This window comes from Arvicola amphibius, chromosome 6, assembly GCF_903992535.2.
Source record: "Arvicola amphibius chromosome 6, mArvAmp1.2, whole genome shotgun sequence".
NCBI classification, from domain to species: domain Eukaryota; kingdom Metazoa; phylum Chordata; class Mammalia; order Rodentia; family Cricetidae; genus Arvicola; species Arvicola amphibius.
Window position 1 is genome coordinate 83839514 of NC_052052.2, and position 23252 is coordinate 83862765.

General features: G+C 45.4%; 1 protein-coding gene across 2 annotated transcripts in view; it reads right to left on the reverse strand.

The window, feature by feature from the left end:
- Window positions 1-22894, reverse strand: part of Rgs3 (regulator of G protein signaling 3) — a 120917-nt gene extending 98023 nt beyond the window's left edge. The window contains exons 1-2 of one of the 2 annotated variants that reach the window (XM_038333010.2): window positions 22792-22894; window positions 2396-2446 (exon numbers count right to left, since the gene is read on the reverse strand). In XM_038333010.2, the coding sequence (XP_038188938.1) occupies window positions 2396-2446; window positions 22792-22894 (154 nt within the window). Of the gene's footprint in view, window positions 1-2395; window positions 2447-21039; window positions 21119-22791 lie in introns of those variants that run through there. The other variant, XM_038333011.2, reaches the window with a different exon arrangement.
- Between the last annotated feature and the right edge of the window lie 358 nt (window positions 22895-23252).

Genomic DNA, 23252 nt, shown 5'->3' on the forward strand with positions numbered 1-23252 from the left:
AGCACCCTCATGATGCTACAGCACGGAGTGCATTCCATTCCCCAAGTCTTACAGCCAGAGAGGAACCTACAATGTATTCAGTCCAAGCCATCATTGAGTTGGGGAAATGTGGCAGCCAGGAGGACCCAAAGATGTAAGAATTATGTAATCCTGTGCAGAATCACAAAGTAATGAAAATGGCAGTCAGATTAGAATCTGTGTCTCTTGGCTCCCAGTCCAGTGCTCTCTTTACCTTCTAAGACAGTCTTCAGGGATGGAGCCCAAGCTTCCTGGGCACTGTGTATGCATTGGGCAGTGTCACAAATGATTACAAGCTCATAGTCCAAAGGCAGGCGAGCAGTACACGAAGCCAAGTGTACCATTCTCTCACCATGTGTACTAGAGTAAGCAACTTCGCCTTCCTCAAACTGCGTGCTCCGTTTCTCTAAGAGCTGGTGATGATATTCACTCACATGACACTTGTACTTTTAAAATAAAAGAAGATTTCTAAAGTGCCCAGTAGACTGCCTGGTCAATAAGAAACCATTCTACAAAACGTTTGCTACATGAAAGAATGAATAAGTGCGGGGGGTGACGCAGTAGATTGTCTGCTTAGTATGCATGGGGCACCTGATTCAATCCTCAGCACTGTCAACAAAACAGAAATAATAACAAAGACAGACAGACAGACAGATAGATGATAGATAGGAAGAACGGGTTAAAAGGCCACCCCAAAGGTCAGAATGGCTCTCTTGCCTGAATTCCACAGCAATGGGTCTAGCAGAACCTTTATCTCTCGTTTTCTTTTGTGTTTGGTTTGGTCAGGCCCTGGGTTTGGCTCACATAAAGCCCCAGTAGTCTGGGGCATGAGGCCTGGGAAGCCAGGCTGGAAGGGATGAAGAGCTGAGGCTGGGGGAAAGCCAAAGCAAACTACACAGTACAAATGGGATGGCAGGGGCCAAGATGCATTTTGCAAAAATTGTTTGCACAGCTGGAAAAAAGACCCTAGCAGTCCCGGAACACCCCTCTTTTGGTCCTTGGGAACTTCACATTGGGCCCCTTAAGGCCAGGAGCAAAGGACCTCAGGCGCCTTCTGTTCTCTGTTCTGTATCCTAGCTACTGTTACTTGAAAGTATATTCCTCCCCTCTAGGGTGTGGCTTTCCTGGTAACCTCCTGGGTCTTTCTGACTACCAATGGCAGTAGGTAGCCCTGACCACACCCTTACTGTACTCCTATCATGGAAGAGAGACCAAACTCACGGTGGCACAGTATGGCCAGGCTATGATGAGGACCCAAAACAGGAGGAAAAAAAAAGCCCCTGGACATGGGTAAGGACAAGGGGTCACTCCTGGGGACCAGGGGACAAATATAGCTTTCCTTCCTGAGGCTCACTGATATCCTTGGTAGGCATAGTTCTTGCAAACTCAGTGGAAGGAAAGGTTCGTTTTAGGAGGGAGTTCAACAAAAGAGAAAGGTTATTGTAGACACAGGAACCGTAGCTCACATGCCAAGACAGAGAACACTGACAAACAGGGTACATTCCAGAGGAGTGGGGTGCGCTGCACACAGAATGGGGATGCAGAGTATCTTGCACAGCCAGAGACAGAAAGCCTAGAGAGACAGGTACAATCTTCCAAGTAAGCTGAAGAGTTCAGACATCAAGGGCCACAACAGGAGCTTGGCAATCCTCAGATCCTGGGTAGAAGGAAGGATAACTGGATTAAGTGGGCAAGCCAAGTGCTCCCTGGCAACCACAGCACCACTGAGACACAGGGAAGGACTTCTGTTTGGTGTCCACGCACCAAGCACAATACTCAGTGCAATACTCAGACACTAATTCAGAAGATGATAGCTTTCCATTGTATCTTTATCAGTCACCTCTACTGTGTGACTGCTTTACCATATAACTCATTTAATCCCTGGAACAACCCATGAGTGACATGGTTGCTATTGCCAGCACTGTGTGAGGGAAACCTGAGTTTGCTCGAGCTGACTTAGGGAGCAAAACATCAGAGCCAGTGGCGTGGCTCCAGAGGCTATGACCTTAACCATAACACTGTGCTGTCCATCATTGTAGTGATAAACAAAATAATGAAGATTTAAAAAGAAAGACAGCAGGGAAGCTAGGACAAATTTTTCACTGCTGCGTCTGGCCCAAGCATAACTCTGAGATGTCTAGAGACAGTTGCGGCCTGCTGAGGATGCAGGCCTAGTCAAAACTCCAGACTTTAGAGTGAGGACAGGCACTGGGGTCTAGAGAAAGTGTCCCAAGTGAGCACCCACTTTGTCAGGGGACAAATGGCAGAATGCTATAAGAAAAGAAAAGATACCATAGTGACACCACACCCTGTCCAGCTCCAGGTAGGAAGGAACCACGCCTCTCCTCCCTTGGTGAGCCTGCATAGTCATACTCACTGTGCAGCAGCAGAACCCGGTCCTGGGCATCAATGGACAGCTTCAGCTGACCTAAGAAACAAGAAAAGAAACATCTTTCCCTCGGCTCCTTCAACAATGATCGTAAAGGAGCTCCTCTGCTCATGTGAGGCCGTCTAAAGACGTGCAGAATCTCTGCTTGGCAGCGGCCTTCTTTCCCCATCAGGAGTGGCTTCTGTAGTGGCTCCAGTCCGACGGATGACATTCTGATGATGGGAAACTCACCCTTGCACAGGGAGGCAGCCCAGGAAGAGAGTGGACAGTGTTTATATTGGCAAATGGGTAGGATACAAGACACTGTTATACTCTCTGCCACATGGAAGGCCAATTGTCAGTGCAGGTTATATACACTGGAGTTTTATATGTGTATCCTTCAGCAGCCTGTGTGCATATATGGGTAGTTTGTCTCTGATAGGCAGGCATCTGAAGAAAAGGAAGCATGGAAACTTGAGTACAGCTGTCCTGGGAGTGGTATGGACTGCTTCTCTGTGGCCTGGCATGGAGTATTATTGACGAGGGGTTTTGTTCTAATTTTTTAGATTACGTGCATTGAATATTTTGCCTGCATGCATATCTGTGCTTCTTGTGCATGTCTTGTGGCCTAAAGGTCAGAAAAGGACATCTGATCTCCTGGAACTGGAGTTAGGGATGGTTGTGAGACACCATATGTGTGCTGGGAACTGAACCCAGGTCCTCCGAGCAGCAAGTGCTCTTGACCAATGAACTATCACTCCAGCCCAATAAGTTTTCGAAGGGGAGACACTGCAGAGCAAAGCACGGGGTATGTGTGCATGCTAAAAATGGACAGCAAACTAAACACAGAATCGCCTGGAGGACTTGAAGGAAAGTTAAGGATTCCAATTTATGTTGCTTTCTGACTCTTATTTTTTTTAACAATATAAATGTATCCACGAACAACATTTTTAAAATTATTTTTATTGAGCTATATATTTCTCCACTCCTCTCCCTTCCTCTTCCCTCCCCTTCAACCCTCTCCCATGGTCCCCATGCTCCCAATTTACTCTTGTCTTTTTCTACTTCCCATGTAGATTAGATCCATGTATGTCTCTCTTAGGGTCCTTGTTGTCATCTAGATTCTCTGAGATTGTGATTTGTAGGCTGGTTTTCTTTGCTTTATGTCTAACGGCCACTTATGAGTGAGTACATGTGATATTTGTTTTTTTGGGTCTGGGTTGCCTCCCTCAATATGATGCTTTCTAGATCCATCCATTTGCCTGCAAATTTCAAGATGTCATTATTTTCTCAGCTGTGTAGTACTCCATTGTGTAAATATACCACATCTTCCTTATCCATTCTTTGGTTGAGGGGCATTTAGGTTGTTTCCAGGTTCTGGCTATGACAAACAATGCTGCTATGAACATAGCTGAGCACATGTCCTTGTGGCATGATTGAGCATCCTTTGGATATATACCCAAAAGTGGTATTACTGGGTCATGAGGAAGGTTGTTTCCTAATTTTCTAAGAAATCGCCAACCTGACATCCAAAACGGCTGTAGCAGCTTGCATTCCCACCAGCAATGGAGGAGTGGAACAACAACATTTTTATAACTAAAATTACAACACTCAGGAGGTAAAGGCAGGAGGATCTCTAGTTCAAGGCAAGCCCTGGTTACATAGCAAGATCCCCCCGTCCCTCTCTCTCTTTCTCTCTCTCTCACACACACAAAGGCCCACATAGCTCAGTGCTAGAGTGTTCACCTAGCATACATGCAAGGTCCTGGGTTCAATTTTCAGCACCACAAAGATAGATAGATGAATATCAAAGAGGGGAGGAAAGATGGAAAGATGATAGGGGGTGGGTAAAGAATGGAGACTCTAGTGGGGTGGTTGTTTGTGTCTGGCTTCTCCCATTTCTATTTAAGTAAAAGAAAAATAAAATGATGTTTCAGGTTAATATGAAGAAATAGCTCATTGGGTAAAGCACTGATGTCCAAGTGTGAGAACTTGAGTTCAGATCCCCAACCCAGAACCCACATAATAAAGCCACAGGAGTGTGTCAGTAACCACCATGTTCCTACAGGAGACAGGAGGTAGAGATGAAATTCCCAGAAGCCTGAGGGCCAACAAATGTCTTGGTTAGGGTTGCCATTGCTGTGACGAGACACCATGGCTGAAAGCAACTTCTTGGGGAAAGGGTTTATCTGGCTTACACCTCCACAGAGTACTCCATCACTGAAGGTTTCAGAGCAGGACTCTGGAGGCAGTCGCTGATATGGAGGGGTGCTGCTTGCTTGGTTCCCATGGCTTGCTCAGCCTTGCTTTCTTATAGAACTCAGGACAACCAGGCCAGGGGTGGCCCCACCCACAATGGGCTGTCCCTTCCCTATCAATCATTAATTACGAAGGCATTTTCTCACCTGAGGCCCCTCCTCTCAGATGACTACAGCTGTGTCAAGCTGACCTGAAACTAGCCAACACAACAGAGACCACGTTTCAAGCAAAGTGCAATCAAGGACCAACATCCAAGGTTGTCTTTGGACCTCTATAGGTGTGTCTTGGCACATTTACTCCCAGAGTCCTTCAGCCACTCCTCGGGCTGTCACTATCCCAGCTGTTCATCTCTGTGTGTATCCTCTGTGTGGGCTGGTGCCTGAGGCCTGGGCTTCATTACTGACTAGCAGACAAGCAAGTAGTCTTTAGATAACAAAAAGAAGCAAGTTCTGTGTTTCGAAATTCTCCTTGAGGCCCCCAGCCACAGTAACCCGGAACGCCTTGATCCTCACATGGTACAACCCACAAGCTAATCAGACTCTAGCTTTCTTCCCATCAGAATTCTTACTTCTCGCCTGACCAGGATGCAGGCCTCAGAAGCCCAGGAGGTCCATTCTAGTTCCAGGCCCAACTGCCCACTTCTCTCCCAGGACTACAGTGTCTGTGGCTAATGACGGAGTTAAAATGCACTGCAGGCTGTGATCATATGATACTGGAGCGTGATAAGGTCCTGCGATCAAAGGATGCCTGGGAACCTGCAGGACAATTATCTCAAGGTCTCTGAAATTGCTCCTCTCAGGCTCCCTAGTGCCTAGAAATCTGCTGCAGCCCCAGTGCCTGTTCCAGGGTAGGGTAGGAGAGGAAAGTTTGAAACAGATGTGGCCAGCAGGCATGGGTCAGGTCTCACCAGTCCAGTAGCAACTAGGTTTAGCATGAAATGTTGTTTGTTTGTTTCTGAAACCACTGCCAGGGCAAAGTTATCTCTAGCCCAAATATGTTCCAATTTGCAAAGCCCTTAGAATTGCTACACTATACAAAACCTACCAATAGCCCTTCCCAGAAATGAAGACATATCCCCATACACAAATAGGCCATTGATTCTATTGGGCAAACATGGTAGAGGGCAGATCTGAACACACAGTAGATTGGACAGGTGTACAGGTCAGGCCAAAGCTGGACCTGAAGAAGAAAATGGTCCTAAGTGAGTTGTTCTCAACCTTCCTAAGCTGTTATCCTTTAATACGGTTTCTCATGTTGTGGTGACCCAAATCATAAAAATATTTTCGTTGCTACTTCATAACTATTTTTGCTACTGTTACGAACTGTGAATATTTTTGGAGATAGAGGTTTGCTGTGTGTGTGTGTGGGGGGGGGGGGAGTAGAGACCCAAATGTTGAAAACCACTGTCTAGGTCAAAGATTGGCTCAGAGTTCTGATGAGTCTATAAGATCAGCCAAGGGTGTGTACTCAAAGAGGGCCTAAGGGCCTTTTCCATTGTAGTGGCAAAGATCAAGGCAAAGAGCCAGCTTCCAGACTCCTGATCAGGCCACCTAGACCCATAGATGAGGATTAGATCAAGAATGGGCCATACTTGCCTCCCCCACCTTCCCCATCAGCCTCCTCTATCAAATGTCCAGCCCTCAGGGATCCTGAAGTCACATTGTTAGTGTAGCTGGTGTAAACAGTAACTTGGACCAAGAAGATCCAGGGTAACCCCAGAGCCCAACTCAGCATCCTTCCTGTGCAGCAGTTTGTTAGAACCCATAGCCCCCAGCGACACCTCCTCCACCATCTCAGGATAAAGTGCCACAGCTTCACTCAAGAAGCCAATGGAAGGGGAACAGGCGGTGGTGGCACAACCTTTAATCCTAGCACTTGGGAGGCAGGAGCAGTGGATCTCTGAGTTCCAAGACAGCTGATCTACATGGTGAGTTCAAGGACAGACATGGGTACATATAGAGACCCTGTCTTAAAAAAAAAAAAAAAGCAAGGGAATGCAGGCTAGATGGGTGAGCAGGCAGAAGCACCTGAGTCTGATACCCAGGGCAGTAGAAGCATGCCCTGCCACCCACACCCACACTCACATGCACACAACAATACATAAAAATTAATTTAAAATGAAGGAAGCCAAAAGACCACCAAGGAGCTGGGAGAGTAAAAAAAAAAAAATCTAAAAAAAAAAATGAACCACTGGGGAAATAGAAGACAGGATGAACCCTGAGTCTTTGGCTGATCTGAATTAAAAAACAAGCAAGATATGGCCCCTCCTTCATTTTTGTACTTTGCAATCGTCCTGCTTCCCCCTCTGCACTCAGAGCGTGGCTGGGGGCCTGAAGTCAGCCTCAGGGCTGTGTAAGGACATGGGGTAGGCTCACATTGGAAAGGGCGGTTACCCAGGACTACAGATGTCCATCTCTTCCTCCTGGTAATGGGTGCTCAAGGAGCCTGTTAGGATGTACCCAGGACCCGGGACCCAGACCCAAAGCAAGAACAGACAGGACCCCGGTAGGCCAGGGATGATGCTAAAGGAGTAAACTTAAAGTGTGGAGAGGGCAGCAACCTCCAATTCTAGCACAGGCCTGAGGGCACAGGCGCACTGTGCACTATGCAATGAAAGCGGCCAAAGAAATTCTGTCCTGCAAGCTTTGCTCCCTGGAGAACACAGGAAGACAAACTCAGCACAGAGCTCAGAGACGGACTCAGAATATAGCAAGATCTGGGCTACACCCCCTTCCTGGACTCCAGGGTCAGCAGACACATGTCCTCAACAGAGTCCCTGCCACTCTGGGGTATGTCAAGAATACATCTAGAAAGTTCACATAAAGTAACAGTCACCCTAAAACAATTTACCCCCCCTAAACCACTGCTCACCTAAGAACTGTTATACAGAGCTGGAAAGATAGGTCACGTAAGCATGAGGACCTCAGTTTAGATCCCAAGCCCTCCCATTCAAAGGTGGGGGGATTTAACTCAGTAGGAAGAGTATTTACTTAGGAGATAACAGGTCCTGGGTTCAGTCCTCAGCTCCTGGGGTGGAAAGGTAAGGATTTAGAGGGTGCATGACATGTGGGCATGTGAGCATGCATCTGTAATCACAGTACTAGAGAGACAGGTGGATCTCTGGTAATTTGTCTGGCCAGCCTAGACAAATCATCAAGCTTCAGGTTTAGTGGAAGACCCGGGGTCAAAGTAACAAGTGCAGTTATAATAATAGCAATAATGTAGAAAGCAATAGAGGACGATGCCTGTGGAGGACTTCTGGTCTCGCCACATCCACGCACTCATGTACACAAGTGCGTAGACAACGGCAGATACACAATACATACATATACACACAGAGAGAGGGAGAGAGAGAATGAGCACAGGTTCTATCACACGATGTCAGTGTACACAGAACCCGACCAACGACTGACATCCACAGAGTCACCCTCCAGTTTTAAGGACTGTCTCAAGAGGATGGTTGGAAGGAGCCCTGCCAGTCCTAGTTCCCTGCCTATGTCAGCCATCTGATCTACACAGGAGCCCTGGTTCAAACTCAGAGGGAATGAGCATGTTAACCAGCTCTGCTTTCAGTCCTCTGATAAACAGCAGGCAGTTTATCAGACACAGCTCCCGGTCACTAACCCTGGAGAATTCTCGTGTCTGCTGGACTGAGCTTCATTCTCAGTTGCCCTCTTGCCCCAGACCCTGCCAAATAATTATTTCTTTCTACTTCAGTGGATTTGCCTGTTCTGACAGCTCATATAAATGGAATCTTACACTGTGCTCTGGGTCTGGTTTCCTTTCTCTTGCCATAATGGTCCCAAGATTTAAATATGTTGTAATAGGCATCAATACTTTATTCCTTTTTATGTCCGAATAATATTCCACTGCATAGATAAACCACATTTTCTTTATCCTTTCAGTTTACAATAAGTATTTGGGTTAGTTCCATTTTGAAGTTACTATAAGTATTGTTACCAGGAGCATTAATATACTAGTTTTTTAGTGTCCAACATACAAGTTCACACACACATTCATAAGCACTTTTCCATTCCTCTTAGACATACAGCTTGGGGTGAATTTGCTAGGTCAAATGTTAACTCCATCTTTAACTTTTTGAAAACTGCCAGAGTCTCTTTTCAAGTGGCTGAGTTGTTTACATTACTACTAACCACATACAGACATTCAAATGTCCCCTCATCATCTCAACATTTATTGTTTCTCTGTTTAATTACAGCTGTTTTGCCTCAGTGTGGGGCTGTTCATGGGTTCCTTGTTTCATTGTCCCATTGTTTTCTGTTTGCTCATTTTGACTTGTTCGGCTTTAAGGTTTGGGAAATTTAGTTTACTTATCTCTTGGTATTAGACATCAAAGCCTGAGACTCACTACATACCAGGCAATCACTTACCACTGGGCTACATCCCAAGTCCTTTTACTTTGTATTGGAGAACAAGGTCTCATTAAATTGCCCTTGCTAGGTTTGAATGCATTCTATAGCTCAGTCGGGTTTTGAGCTTGCAATCCTCCCAACTTAGCCTTCCAAGTAGCTGGACTGTACCAGCAGATCCAGCTCTCATTGGGTCTGATTGGCACTTCTCTAGCAGCTAACACCATTGAGCAATTTTTCTCACGCTGTTCACTGTTAGTATATCAGCTTTGGAAAAAATGCTTATCCAAATCCTTTTTTCATGATTATAAATATCAAGAATATACAAAGAATTGAAAAAATAAATACCAAAAAAATCCTGCCAGTCAATAAATGAGATAATGAAATGAACTGAGAGGTCTCTAAAGAAGAAACACAAATGACCCATAAATATTTTTCAAGTTTACAACATCCATAGCTATCACAGAAAGGCAAATTAAAATTATTTTAGTATTCCAATTCACCACAGGCACAATGATTATCAAGAAAACAAAGGACCAGCCTTGAACAAGACCATTTCTAAGGCTGACAGAATATTGCAGAGAAGAAGGCAGAAAGAAAGAGCCAGAAGACAGGGAGGATGACTATGAGATGTCAGCCTCTGGGACATACACCAGCATCTGGTCCTGAACTCACAGCAGCTGTGGATGCCTGCACCAGAGCTACACAGAGCAAGCCACTCAACAGTCAAGCATGAGACACACAGGAGAAGACATGGTCTCCTGCTCCGAAAGTGAACGCACTATGAACTGTCCTGGCCAGAACTGGTGATGGAACAGTGTCTATTTTTATATTGTATACAACAAATCATGCTCTTCTGCTTCCCTGTTTCATTGAGAGCAACAATTACCTAAATAGTTAGTTTGATATTGTGTGTTGGATACTTTTCTGAAAGAACTTTTTTAAAAAGCTTTTTAGAATCTTTGGAGATCTGTAGATTTATTTCATATGAACTGGTTATTTTGCATAAAGTACACTGTTAAATTAGAAAGGCTTTGATGTGTGTGGGGAAAGAAACAGTCGGGCATGAATGGAAGCGGGGCTCAGGAGACCCTACTCTTCACTGAAGAACTATTTGTACTGATAGATTCAGGGAGAGGGGAGGCCATTGCCTTCAGTTGTGCTCACTCATGACCCCACCAGACTCCAATGGAGGCTTCCAATCCACACAAGTGGCCCTGGTTAAACTAGATAAGTCACTGAACCAAAAGTTATGAACCTGGGAGGAGAACAGGGATGGCAGAGTGGGATTGTTAGGTGGGAGATTTAAAAAAAAATACTGGGTGGTAGTGGTGCACACCTTCAATCCCAGCACTCCAGAGGCAGAGACAGGTGGATCTGTGAGTTCAGGGCCAGTCTAATCTACAAAGGGAGATCCAGGACAGCCAGGGCTGTTACACTGAGAAATACTGTCTTAAAAAAACAGAAAAAGGTGGGGGGTGGAAGAGAGAGTAATTAGAATCCATTATATACATGTACAAAATTGGCCAATATTAATAAAAAAGAGAGAAACTAAGAAAACAAAGGACAGCAAATGCTGGCAGAGATGTGGGGAAAGAGGAACACTGACCACTGCTGGTGAGGGTGGAAAGCAGTGCATCCATGCTGGAGACCACCGAGATTTCTGACATTAGAAACAGACCATCAGATGACCAGTGTACCACTCCTAGGCATACACCCAAAGACTCTACTTCCTACTACAGAGACACTTACGGATCTCTTTGTTGCTCAATTCACAACAGTAAGGAAATGAAATCAGCCTAGATGTCCACCAAGAGAGGAATAGATAATGAAAACATGGTATGTGTACACAATACAATTGTACTCAACCAGAAAGAAAAGGGAAATTATGAAAACTGCAAGAAAATGAATGGAGTGGGAAATCATTTTACAGAGTGCTGTAACTAAGACTCAGAGGCGCTTGCTCCTTCTCACACACAGATCAGGGCTTTCAGTGGAGGAAGGGGGAGGTACATGCATGGGTGTGCATGCACACACACGTGTATATATGAAATATGTGTGAGCATGTGTGTAGTATAGGTCATGAAACTAGAACAAGAACTATGAGAAAGGAAAAATAGATGAGGGGTGGGCAGATAAGAAAATACGTGTGACTTGGGACAGAAGGACAGGTGGGGAAGAGGGGAAGCAGGGAGATGGGAAGAAGGGAGGAGGATCAACAAAATAAAATTGTGTTCAAAAGTGTCCACAATGAAACTTAGCACTTTACACAGAATTTTAAAAATAAAAACACTTTAGAAAAAAACAAATAAGTAAATAAATAATAAATATGCCTATCATAATAAATATGGCTGTCAGCATGGCTCAGTAAATAAAAGTACTTGCCAAGGAGACTGATGATCTGAGAGGAGAGAACCAACCCCTGAATATCGCTGAATATCGTTCTCTGACTTCTGTACATGCATTGTGGCACACACAGAGTCTCTCTCTCTCTCTCTCTCTCTCTCTCTCTCTCTCTCTCACACACACACACACACACACACACTCTTCATACATGCACACATAACAATAAGAAGAAGAAGAACAATAGTAGTTTTAAATGTTTAAACCATCAAACAATCCCGTGTCCATTTTAAAATTGGCTCTCTGTCCTCCTGGTGTTTTTCTCGCTCTCACATCTGCATGGCTCGTTCAGGAAAAAGCCAGCTGCCAGTGTCCTGTGCAAGGCCAACAGCCCACGAAGAGGACAAAGTGAGGAAAGACAGAAGTCTCCTAACAATGGGCAGCAGGGAATGGAGGCCTCTCTCCAAGAAGGACCTCTAGCTGCTTCATACCTTCAGATAACAGAGGCCCTGGCTAATGTCTTGGCTTCTGCCCTGTGAGGAACTCTGAAAAAAACCATTCCTCTTAGCTACTTCCAAATTCCAGACTCACACAAACAGTGAGATAGAAGTTGTTCAGTTTGGATAATAAACACTGGGATGAATTGCCCCCACAATAAGGGCAATTAAGTCTGATCTCAATTCTGAGGTAATTTTTCAGTTTTAAGAATTGAAGAAAGAAAAAAAAATACAGTGTTAAAAAATACTTATTATAACTAAGAATGGAAGACTTTTTGTATTTTCAGTTCTTTCATTTTCTTAATAAAAAGTGCTGATAGAGGGCCTGAGGAGATGGCTCTGTGGATACAGCTCCAAGTTGCCCAAGCATGAAAACCAGAGATTGGATTGGAGAAGGAGCGAAGATGGCGGAGTGAGGCGTTTCCCGGGCAGCTGGCCTCCGGGCCCGGGGCGGGCCTCCCGCTTGAGATGGAGTACTTGTGCTGGACCGCGTGAGAAACCTTAGCACATAGGATGAATATTTTCGTGACCATAGGTGCTTTTATATTCAGCTCAGAATTCTGAACTCAGGATATAGCAAGAGTTTCTATGTTGTCTTCTCAGTGGGCATCCTGGTTTTTTCATCCAGCCACTTCCCTAGTGGAGTGCGGATGCTTTCTACAGATACCTCCGTGGTTTGGAATGGAGACTGCACCGAGAAGTCCAAGGGTGCAGCTGTCCTGCTGACTTCAGGAGGACACCGACCGGGCTTGGCTATTCTGCTGCACTTGGCTTCAGTAGAAGGATACCGTTTGCAAGTGGAAGGAAGATGGTTAATTTGAAAAGGTGAATAGGTTATGCATCGTGGATTCTTCCTTTTAAAGCTCCAAACAACAAATCAAATACCAAATGTGGGTGACTTCAGGTTTTGGGGTTTTTTTAAGTCTGCCAGTTTTAACACTATTATAAGCACAGTAGAGACTAATAGTAAATTCCAAATATCATTATAATTTGAGGTGAAAGAAACATCTAAATCAGATTTACCCTTTGACAGATTTCCTGGACAAAAACAAGTCTCCAGTATGATAAAAGCAAAAGGCAAGAATGATACTAGGGTTGATTTCATATGGGAGTGAAACCATTGCAGTTTGTGTGCAGATTCACATTTTTATGTTTAAATCCACATTTTTTAAATAAGACTTTTCTCCTGGAGAAGAACGCTGTCATTTATGAAAAGGCTTTGGACAGTTTGATGGTCTTTAGTGTTTGGATTTTGTCTGTTTTGCTTTTTCATCCTTCTCAGGAAGGACCAGGGCCTGCAGCTAGTCCAGATGGGCAGAGAATGAGTTCAGGTGATGCCTGCCTCAGGCTGTCTGTGCTTGTGTGGCTGAGGCAGCAAGATCAGAAGTCCAGGTCCAGCTTGGGCCACATGGAGAGACTCCATCTCAAAAAAAAGCTGAAAAGAAAAAGAAAACACCACTCTTTTGTTTCTCAAGGTTTTGTTCTTTCTTATGGGATCACATGTAGCAATGAGACTTTGGTTTTCCATGTGACTGTGACTGGAAAGAAAATGGCGTATGTGTTATGTGATAGACCTGATAGTGTGACTTGCCTTCAGCTTTGGGTATTCAGGAGTGGAGGAAAATAACTCGGTGTATAAATCCTTTCTTCTAAGAAAAAAAAAAAAAAAGAAAACCAGAGATTGGATCCTAAGAGTTTACATAAAAAGCCCGGCAGGCATGGTTACTGCCCATGATCCCAGAGCTAGCTAACTAGCTAGAATAGCCAAGTCTGTGAGCCTTCAGCTCAGCCAAAGGTCTCGCTTAATAAAGTGGAGAGCAACTGAGGAAGACAACCAGTGTCAAACCTGGGCCTACACACATACACACACATGCACACCCACTCACACACATGTGCACACACACATATGTGCACACACGTACACACCCACACTACACACATGCAAACAAAGAGCTGCTCAACTGTAACTACTTCTGCTTAAACTCAAATGCAGAACTGTCCACTCCAACCCCAGGACAAGACACACATTTGCTCAGTGCTTCATCCTCACAACGAATGGCTTCCCACCACGCTCATCTGTACACACTGCTGTTGTGTGCAGAGAATTCATCCACCACGTTCACTTGTACACACTGCTGTTGTGTGCAGAGAATTCATGTTATTCTGCCTTTTGCGATTTTCCCTTTCATTTTACTATAACTATTTCTTAATCATACATAAAAGTCATACAATCTCAGTACGCAAATGTCCTCTTTCTAGCACTCTGTACACTCTGCAGCACCTGTGTCTGTCTCACACGGCAACTGCTTTGTCTGTAGTTCCATGTGACAATGGGCAGCTCTTATACACATACTGGCAGCTTTATGACACACAAAGGAATTCACAGTTTATTTTCTTTTTTAAATATTTATTTATTTATTATGTATACAATATTCTGTCTGTGTCTATGCCTGCAGGCCAGAAGAGGGCACTAGACCTCATCACAGATGGTTGTGAGCCACCATGTGGTTGCTGGGAATTGAACTCAGGACCATTGGAAGAGCAGGCAATGCTCTTAACCACTGAGCCATCTCTCCAGCCCCACAATTTATTTTCATTAAGTTTACCCTTGCATTATTTTTTAAGTGATCAAATAGAATTTTCCAGAAGAACACATTTAGGGCAGAAAATGCAAGACAGGAAGCACGGAGCTATGAACAAAGCATGGGTTTGGAGTCTGTGAGAGCTGCAGTGACTCCTAGCTCCCCCAGTCCACAGTGGGAATTATCATAGTGCCCGGGACACAAGGAAGGCCACTGCAATGGCAAGGGCGAGGTGGGGGAGAAAAGACAGAAAACATCTGGGGAGGGGACTGGGGGGCAGCTCAGTAACTAAGAACACTGTCTGCCCCTGCAGAGGCCCCAAGGCTCAGTTCCCAGTCCCTGTCAGGGAACTCACAGCTTCCTGCAACTCTAGTTCTAAGGATCCCACACCATCTTCTGGCCTCCACAAGCACATGCATGCACATGGAACACATGAACACATGCAGGCTCACACACACATAAAATAAATAAACACTTTTTAAAAAATCTCTGAAGCCCAGTGGGTTTGGCATTTGCTGCCAAGCTGAGGACCCGAGTCTGACATGTGAGAGCCACAGGGTGGGAGAGAACTGACCATTGCAGGTCACTCTGCGACTCCACCAGCTGCAGTGCACAGCATGGGGTGGCTCTCAGTCCTGGTGATGAGGAGCTGAACAGGGTTGCCTGACCAATAGGGCTCAAGAAACAGGGTTGGAGACCAGAAGTCACGGGATAAAAGATGATGTTCTTTTGAACCCTGCTTTTTGCACTGGGACCCTAAAGTGCTGCTCCTTTGAAACAGAGTAAACTGGAACCAGACCCGGATCCTCAAAGAAAAGCAGCTCAATTTCAAACAGTCTCAGTCCCTAACACTGAATCAAATTAATCCCAAGAGCCAGGCATAGGACATGTTCCTGTCATAAGTTCAAGCTCAGCCTGGGCTGTGTAGCAAGTTGGAACCCAACTTGGGCAACATAGCAAGATGCTGTCTATAAAAAGAAAGACTGTGCTGAGCCGCTAGTGACTCTAGCACCCGACAAGCAAAAGAAGAGACATTTCTGTGACCTCTGAATGATGAGGAGAGAAAAGTCCTCCACGCCAACCTTTTGCAGTAGACACTGAACACCTAAAGAATGAAGACACAGGATGGAAGGTCGAAGGACGGAAAAAAAAAAAAAAAAAACAGGCCAGGCAACGGCTGGGCCTGGGCAGCTATGTCAGTGCCAGGAAATGTGGACTGTGAAATAATGAGAAGCCGCATCACAATCAAAGGCTTCATAATAAGTTTCTACTCCCCAGAAAAGGAATAATTGTAAATCTGTATGTGTATGCTCTTAACATAACTTCGAAATGTACAAAGGAAGGGCTGACAATGACGCTGGCAAGGGACTGCCAAATTATCAACTGGCAAGTTGATAACTACAGCTGGAGCAACAACAGCCTTCTCTTGATACCTGTCGGAACTACAGCTGGAGCAGCAACAGCTGGAACAGCAACAGCCTTCTCTTGATACCTGTCAGGATAAACAGAGAGAAGAATACAGATGCCCAACGCTGGGCCAAGACAGCGAGCTGACCTGAGCTGACACGCGAGGAGAGCATGCGCCCGACTGCAGGGTTCTCTGCAAGGACATACAAGGCTCCTATAATACATGATGGTTTGCTGGCCAGCAAGCAAATCTCAATAAGTTGCAAAGAACTGAAGGATTGAGAAGATAGTCTCTAACCAAAACACAAAATAAATAATGAAAACATTGCCAAAGCTGAACTCAGTGGCACTTGCCTGTAATTCCAGCACCCAGGAAGCAGAGGCAGGAGGCCTGCCTGAGATATATAATGCAGCAATAGCTTATCTCAAAAACAGGACCTGGGATATGTCTCAAGACAGTAAAAGTGCTAGCCATATGTGAGGACCAAAGTTTGAATCCCTGGCACCCATGTGAAAGCCAGGTGCTTGTCTAAGCTAGTTTGTGTGTGTGTGTGTGTGTGTGTGTGTGTGTGTGTGTGTGTGTGTGTGTGTCTGCGTCCATACAGAGATGCTGTTTGCATAAGTGACATACACCATAGTAAAAAAGACTGGAAAAGAACATACATGGAAGAACTGCAGAAGAACAAGGAGCTAGAAACAGTCAGCAACATTGAGGAATTTCTCGACACTCCCAAGCAGATGGACTACAAATGACAGAAAACAAATCTACGCTGAGGACTCTGCCCAGCAAATCACAAACTCCAGAGAAATGGATGGGTTTCCTGAGCCAAGCGTAGTGAATCTGCCAGACTGGGGGCAATGGGGCTAGAAACAAGGGCTGATGGCAGTTGGCACGAACATGTCAATGGCCTCCAGTTCAGAGCGCTGACCTTGCTCTGCCCAACACGGGGAGCAGCTGACAGGCATCTGTCCTGAGTTTCATTCTCAGTACAAAACCAGATTAGTTTTCTCTGTGGCTTCAAAGAGAGGCAGAACACAGGAAGGCAGGGCCCTAGTTAAAACCACTACCACGACAATCATGGAAGAAGAAAGAACAGTTAGCAAATGTGTGTCATCCCTCAGGCTTCTCTGCCTTCAGAAGCTTCCCTCTGATGAGCCAGCCTACCTTGGGACTGCTCTCGCAGCTGTTACCTTTCTGGTTGAGTGGCAGTGGCATTCCTAAAGAGAGATGGATGGTGTCATCCATGCCCATCACTGCCCTCAGCCTTCAGAACACATCCACTGGTTGTCCACCATCTCCCAGCCCAGATACCCTGGAGCAAAGGTACCCTGTGCACTCTTCCCACCGCTTGCCATTTCCAGGATGCTAGAGACTCCAGGGAGGGCAATGATGAGGCTTATTGGGCAAGCTAAAAGGTTGGTATCCTTCCAAGAAGATTTTCTGCAAGTATCCAACAGTTTTATGAATTGGATTTTTCTATATCAAATAATTGTACCTAAATTCATACAGAAATTCCATGAACCGAGAACAACCAAATAACATTGAAGAAGAAGAAAATTAAAGGATTTGTGCTTTGGGGATTCAAAACTTACTACAAAGCAAAGTAGCCAAGTCTGTGTGGTATGTGGGTGGTGTCAAAGTAGCAGATTCATGAAATTAATCAGAAGGTCCAAAAATAAAAGCATATAGCTATGGTACTTGCTTTTTTTTAAAAAAAAAAAAAGCTTGCTTTAAAAACATATTTTTAAATGTTTGATTGTTTATTGAGTATGCGTGTGGTGTATACACGTGTATGCACCTATGTGTGTACATGCAGAGGTCAAAGAAGGATGTAAGCTGCTCTCCTTTATTGCTCCCTGTCTTGTTTCCTTTGAGACACTCTCTTGCTGAACCTGAATCTTATTGTTTTTGTTGTGTTGTGTTTGTTTAAGACAGAGTCTCTCCATGGAGGAAATACAGAGAATCATTAGGTCATATTTCAAAAACCTGTACTCTACAAAATTGAAAAACTTAATGGAAATGGACAACTTTCTGGATAAATATCATATACCAAAATTAAATCAAGACCAGATAAGCAAATTAAACAGACCTATAACTGCTGAAAAAAATAGAAGCAGTCATCAAAAGTCTCCCAACCAAAAAAAGCCCAGGACCTGATGGTTTCAGCTCAGAATTCTACAAGACTTTCAAAGAAGAGCTAATACCAATACTCCTCAAATTATTCCACACAATAGAAACAGAAGGAACATTACCAAACTCTTTTTATGAGGCTACAAATACCCTGATACCCAAACCACAGAAAGACTTCACTAAGAAAGAGAATTACAGACCAATTCTTACTCATGAGCATTGATGCTAAAATACTGGCAAATCGAATCCAAGAACACATCAGAACCATCATCTACCATGATCAAGTTGGCTTCATGCCAGAGACGGTTCAACATACAAAAATCTGTCAACATAATCCACCAAATAAACAAGCTGAAAATAAAAACCACATGATCATCTCATTAGATGCCAAAAAAAGTTTTTGATATAAAATACAACATCCCTTCATGATAAAGGTCTTGGAGAAAGCAGGGTATAAGGAACATACCTAAACATAATTAAGGCATTAACATCAAACTAAATGGAGAGAAACTCCCAGCGATTCCACTGAAATCAGGAACAAGACAAGGCTGTCCACTCTCTCCAAATCTATTCAATATAGTTCTTGAGGTCCTAGCTAGAGCAATAAGACACCAAAAGGAGATCAAGGGGATACAAAATGGGAAAAAAAGTCACACTCTCACTCTTTGCTGATGATATGATAGTTGACATAAGCGATCCAAAAAGTTCTACCAAGGAACTTTTACAACTCATAAACACTTTCAGTAATGTAGTAGGATACAAGATTAATTCAAAAAAAAAAAATCAGTAGCCCTCACGTACACAGATGATAAAAGGGCTGGGGGAGAAATCAGAAAATCAACACCCTTCACAATAGCCACAAATAGCATAAAATATATCAGAGTAACTCTAACCAAACAAGTGGAAGACTTATATGACAAGAACTTTAAATCTTTGAAGAAAGAAAGTAAAGAAGACACAGAAAGTGGAACAATCTCCCATGCTCTTGGGTAGGCAGAATTAACATAGTAAAAATGGCAATCTTACCAAAAGCAATCTACAGATTCAATGCAATGCCCATCAAAATCCCAGCAAAATTCTTCAAAGACCTCAAAAAAAAAAAAAAGTATTCAATTTCATATGGAAAAGCAAAAAATCCAGGATAGCCAACAAGTCCTGTACAATAAAAGAACTTCTGGAGGCATCACAATCCCTGACTTCAAACTCTACTACAGAGCTACAGTACTGAAAACACCCTGGTACTGGCATAAGAAGAGGACCCTGGGAACCTGCGTGCTAGGGTGGGGCATAACCCAATGGGGTAGAACATTTGCCTAGTGTTGAGCCCTGGGTTCAGTCTCCACCACCACAACTAAAAGTCCAAAAGTGCTTCTGGGCTTGTTTGGTAACCACTAACAAGAATCACCATGAAGCATAAGGAAAGATCATTCAGTGCCCAGTAACATTTAGCAGCCCAATAATAAGGTCACCATGGCAAATGGCGCCCAGGAAACAGACCTGGAAATATTTTCAAGCATTCAGATTATTGTCAAAAAGATCCAAGAAGAAACTCCTTAAAACAAGCAGGGGGCTCCCCTTTCTCCTCAGTTCCTACCTGCCTCCTGCACACTCAGGTAACAGCCACGGGTCCAAGAAGCTATCCACTTGATAGCCATCGTTCCTAACCCGGAAACGATGGCCAGCCTGGAACACGCCCTGCTGGGACTGGACCCTCCCCTGCCCTAGTTGAACAAAGGAACACAGCGTGGATGTTTCACATCACCAGCTGTGGAAAGAACTGTGTTTCAAAACTGTGCACGCAGAATGATGTCAATTTTGATAAAATTAGGAATGAACAGGTGGAGCTACCCGGTGAATGTAAACTAAAGTAGCTTTATTAACTTTCAGATGGAGGCCTGGAAAAGCTTATAGCTCCCTGACCCTCTCAGCTGGAAATCTCCCTAGTCTCCGAGAGCCCTGTGTCTCACTGGGATTAATAAGATTGGCTTGTAGGGTTTGGGAACATTAAATGAGGCAACTCAGGTGGCATACTGGGGACAAGTCATGCACCTAGTGGGCGCTCAACAAACGCAGGGATAGTAAATTCCTCCTTTTCCTCCTCCAGCACCAGGACCAGTGGAGGCCTGCTAGGGCAGGAGGGCAGCAAACTGACGAACCTAATGTGCTGTACTGGGATAAGCTAGAAAGCAGGGAAGCCAAGAACCCCATTGAGGACCCAATTCCTTGTGTGCTCTGCCTTTGAAATCGGGATAAAGTCTGCTTCGGTTGCAGTAACCACTCCATAAAGAAATTGTGCACAAGTTAAAACGGCATGGTTGGGAAGGCTTGCACTCAGGGACCCAGCCCACCGCCAGCTAGAGAAAGACACTCCTCTCAGGAGTTCTCACTTTGCTGAGGGCCGAGTCCCTCCTGGCAGGGAGAAAAAGAAGAGCTGCGCCAGGCTTACTATGTTTCCTTGGAAGACCAGGTTTGCACAGGCCTTTTGGACAGCTGCTGTCTTACTGGGATTTGGAGGAGCAAAGAATCTGCAACTTTGGGACTTTTAGGGCCTACTGTCCCTTTCTGTTCACTTCAGCACGGATGCTCTCCTAAGGTCAGTCTTGGAGAAGAGACAGCTCCCGTCTCCACTGACCATGAGTTAGATATCTAGTGGGGGAAATTAGATTACAGCCTCCAAAGTGGACCCACAAGACAGCAGCCTGGACTTGACCCTTCCCATGAATTCACTGCACCAAAGGAAGCAGGTGACTGAGCTGTCAAGACACAGTAACTAGATCCTGATTTAACCTGAGAGCTGGCTAATGGGGAGATCCGAGGTTACAAGGCAGGCCTCTGAAAGATGAACTGCAGCATGATTATCCCAGCCAAGTGAGGCAGAACCAACTGCAGCTGGCAGCTGCGGCCAGGCAGCAGGTGGTGTCCATTGACTTGCTGAGCCTGGAGGAAGAGGCCAGAAAACGTTCCGAACGGAAGAACACATGCTCAAAATCTCCCTGCCATGGTGGGTGCTTGCCTTTCTGGCAAGAAAGCAGTCCACTTGGCAGCCTGACCCAGAGGCACTTACCAAAGGTGGTGAGATAGAAGGACAAGTGCGGGTGGGCGCGCCGGCTCCCGAGGGAGACGCGGTGCAGGGAGCGCTCCATGGCGTCCCCGTTGTTACAGGGCAGGAGGGTCTGTCCCCAGGCGGTGGCTGTGCGGCTGCAGAGACCCCAGACAGCAGACTAAACCGTCTCCCCACCTCCTCCCGCCAGGATCCCGGGCCGGCTGCGCCGCGCGTTGGAACGGCCGGGCGCGCCAGTCCCTGATTGGCCCGCGCTGGTTTGAATGGGGAGATTTCCACCTGACCCAGCTGACGCGGGCCAGATCCGGGAGGGGAGGCGTGGGCTCCTGGAGCAGGGAGGACTACCGGGTGATCCCGCAGAAACCCTAGCTCCAACATCCGCACTTCAAGTTGCAGGTGACAACGCAGCTACAGCCCCACCGCCCGGCTTGCCCACTTGAGCAAGCTTGGCCTGCTCGCCCAGCTCCCCCAGGCTGCAATTAGTTAGGTTTGTAACCGGCTTTGAAGCTCAGACCTGTAATCGCCAGACCAACCTAGAGCAAAGGTGTGCCTGCCCTCCGGAGTGGCCCATGAGGGCATGGGATCGGGGAACATGAAACTACATACAGACAGGCCGCCCATACCAGGTTGCAGCCTGGATGGCTCTCTTGAGCCTCCTTTTACATGAGAACAAAGTTGCACAGGTCCAGAGAGGAGCAGCTTGCTCCTTCTAGCCTCGGGGCTTTCCATTTGCAGCCTGGTGCCTTCAGATAGAAGAGCGAGCAAGCCTCGCCATCTGCAGACACAGTGCAGGGTAGGGCCTCGCAATCTTCCCAACCTGGCGCAGGAAGGCAGATAGAAGGAAGGTCAACCCTTGACTGGATTTGTCGGCAAACATTCATGAGACACCTCGAGGGAGCAGTTTCACACCAAGACATCTGCTCTGCAAATCTCTGCTGCCACTGTGGGAAAGAAAGCTGTTGGTCTCCTATAAACCTAAAAATGGGAAGTGTTAAGAGTTTGTTGCTGGTACCGACTTCATTGCCAGTGGATATTTGTGGTTCTGTGAGCTGCTCAAGATAAGATTAAGGGGATTCAAGAATACATACATACATACACATATATATATATATATACACATATATATATGTGTGTGTGTGTGTGAATATGTATGTATATATGTGATATATATATATATATGAATATATATATATGAATTGCTCAACTTGGCACTATAGTGCCAGGAGCCAAGTTGAGCAATTCACACACATGTCATTTAGACTTCACAGTAAGTCTAAAAAGTATTAGCTCCAATTTGCCAGGGAGAAATCAGGTGGAAAGGGAAAGCAGCTTGCCCAAGATTTGCAGAGCTATAAACAGGCAGAGCCAAAATTTGAACTCAAGCCTGTCTGTCCCCAAAGACCATTCATTACCCTTTGTTTTCCCTCAAGGCCTGTCCCATTGCCAAAAGCAGTTATGGACAACAGACCTGCCTTTTGAGGACAAGAAATTGGATGTCATAAATTGAGCTGGACATGGGGGCTGGGTGGAGTGGAGACAGTGGAGCAGAAACTGGAGAAGTCTACCTGAGATTAGCAAACACATGGTCAGATGCAAATGAGCCACATACCATAAAGGTCAGTGGGTTATTTAAACCCTGGTGTTTTCTGAAGCCTGTCCTGCTCTTCATCTCCACTCCATCCCTGAGTCATGAGTGCTACCCTTAGCGGGAGCAGCCCAACCTCCTAAACCTAGCCCACAGGCAGACAGGCTTACCTGCACCCTGGACCTGGGCACACCGGATCCTCCTCCTAGGTGGGTACGTCTGGGTCCAGGCATCTTTTCTGGACAAGGAGATATCTTGCTGTGGCCACTCCATCCAGCCAGGGGAAATGGGCAGCTCTAGCTTCAAACGGTGGACGCAAACAAGGGACTGGGTTCTAAGGTACTGCAGACCTGCAGGGGTGAGAGCAGAGCAGAGGTTAGACATGCCCCTGCAAGCAGTGTTCGGTCCCCGTGAGAGCCATACACGTCATGCAAATGCATATGCCACATGTGTGAACACACGTGCACACATATATACACATACACTATACATGCTCCTAATGCAGACACAAGAACACATATATGTACCATACAAGTACATACAAAACACACTTCAGTATATCACCTACATAGACCTTATTCATAGGAACAGATTGATTATAGCCTAGACTCATAAGAATCAGAAATATCTG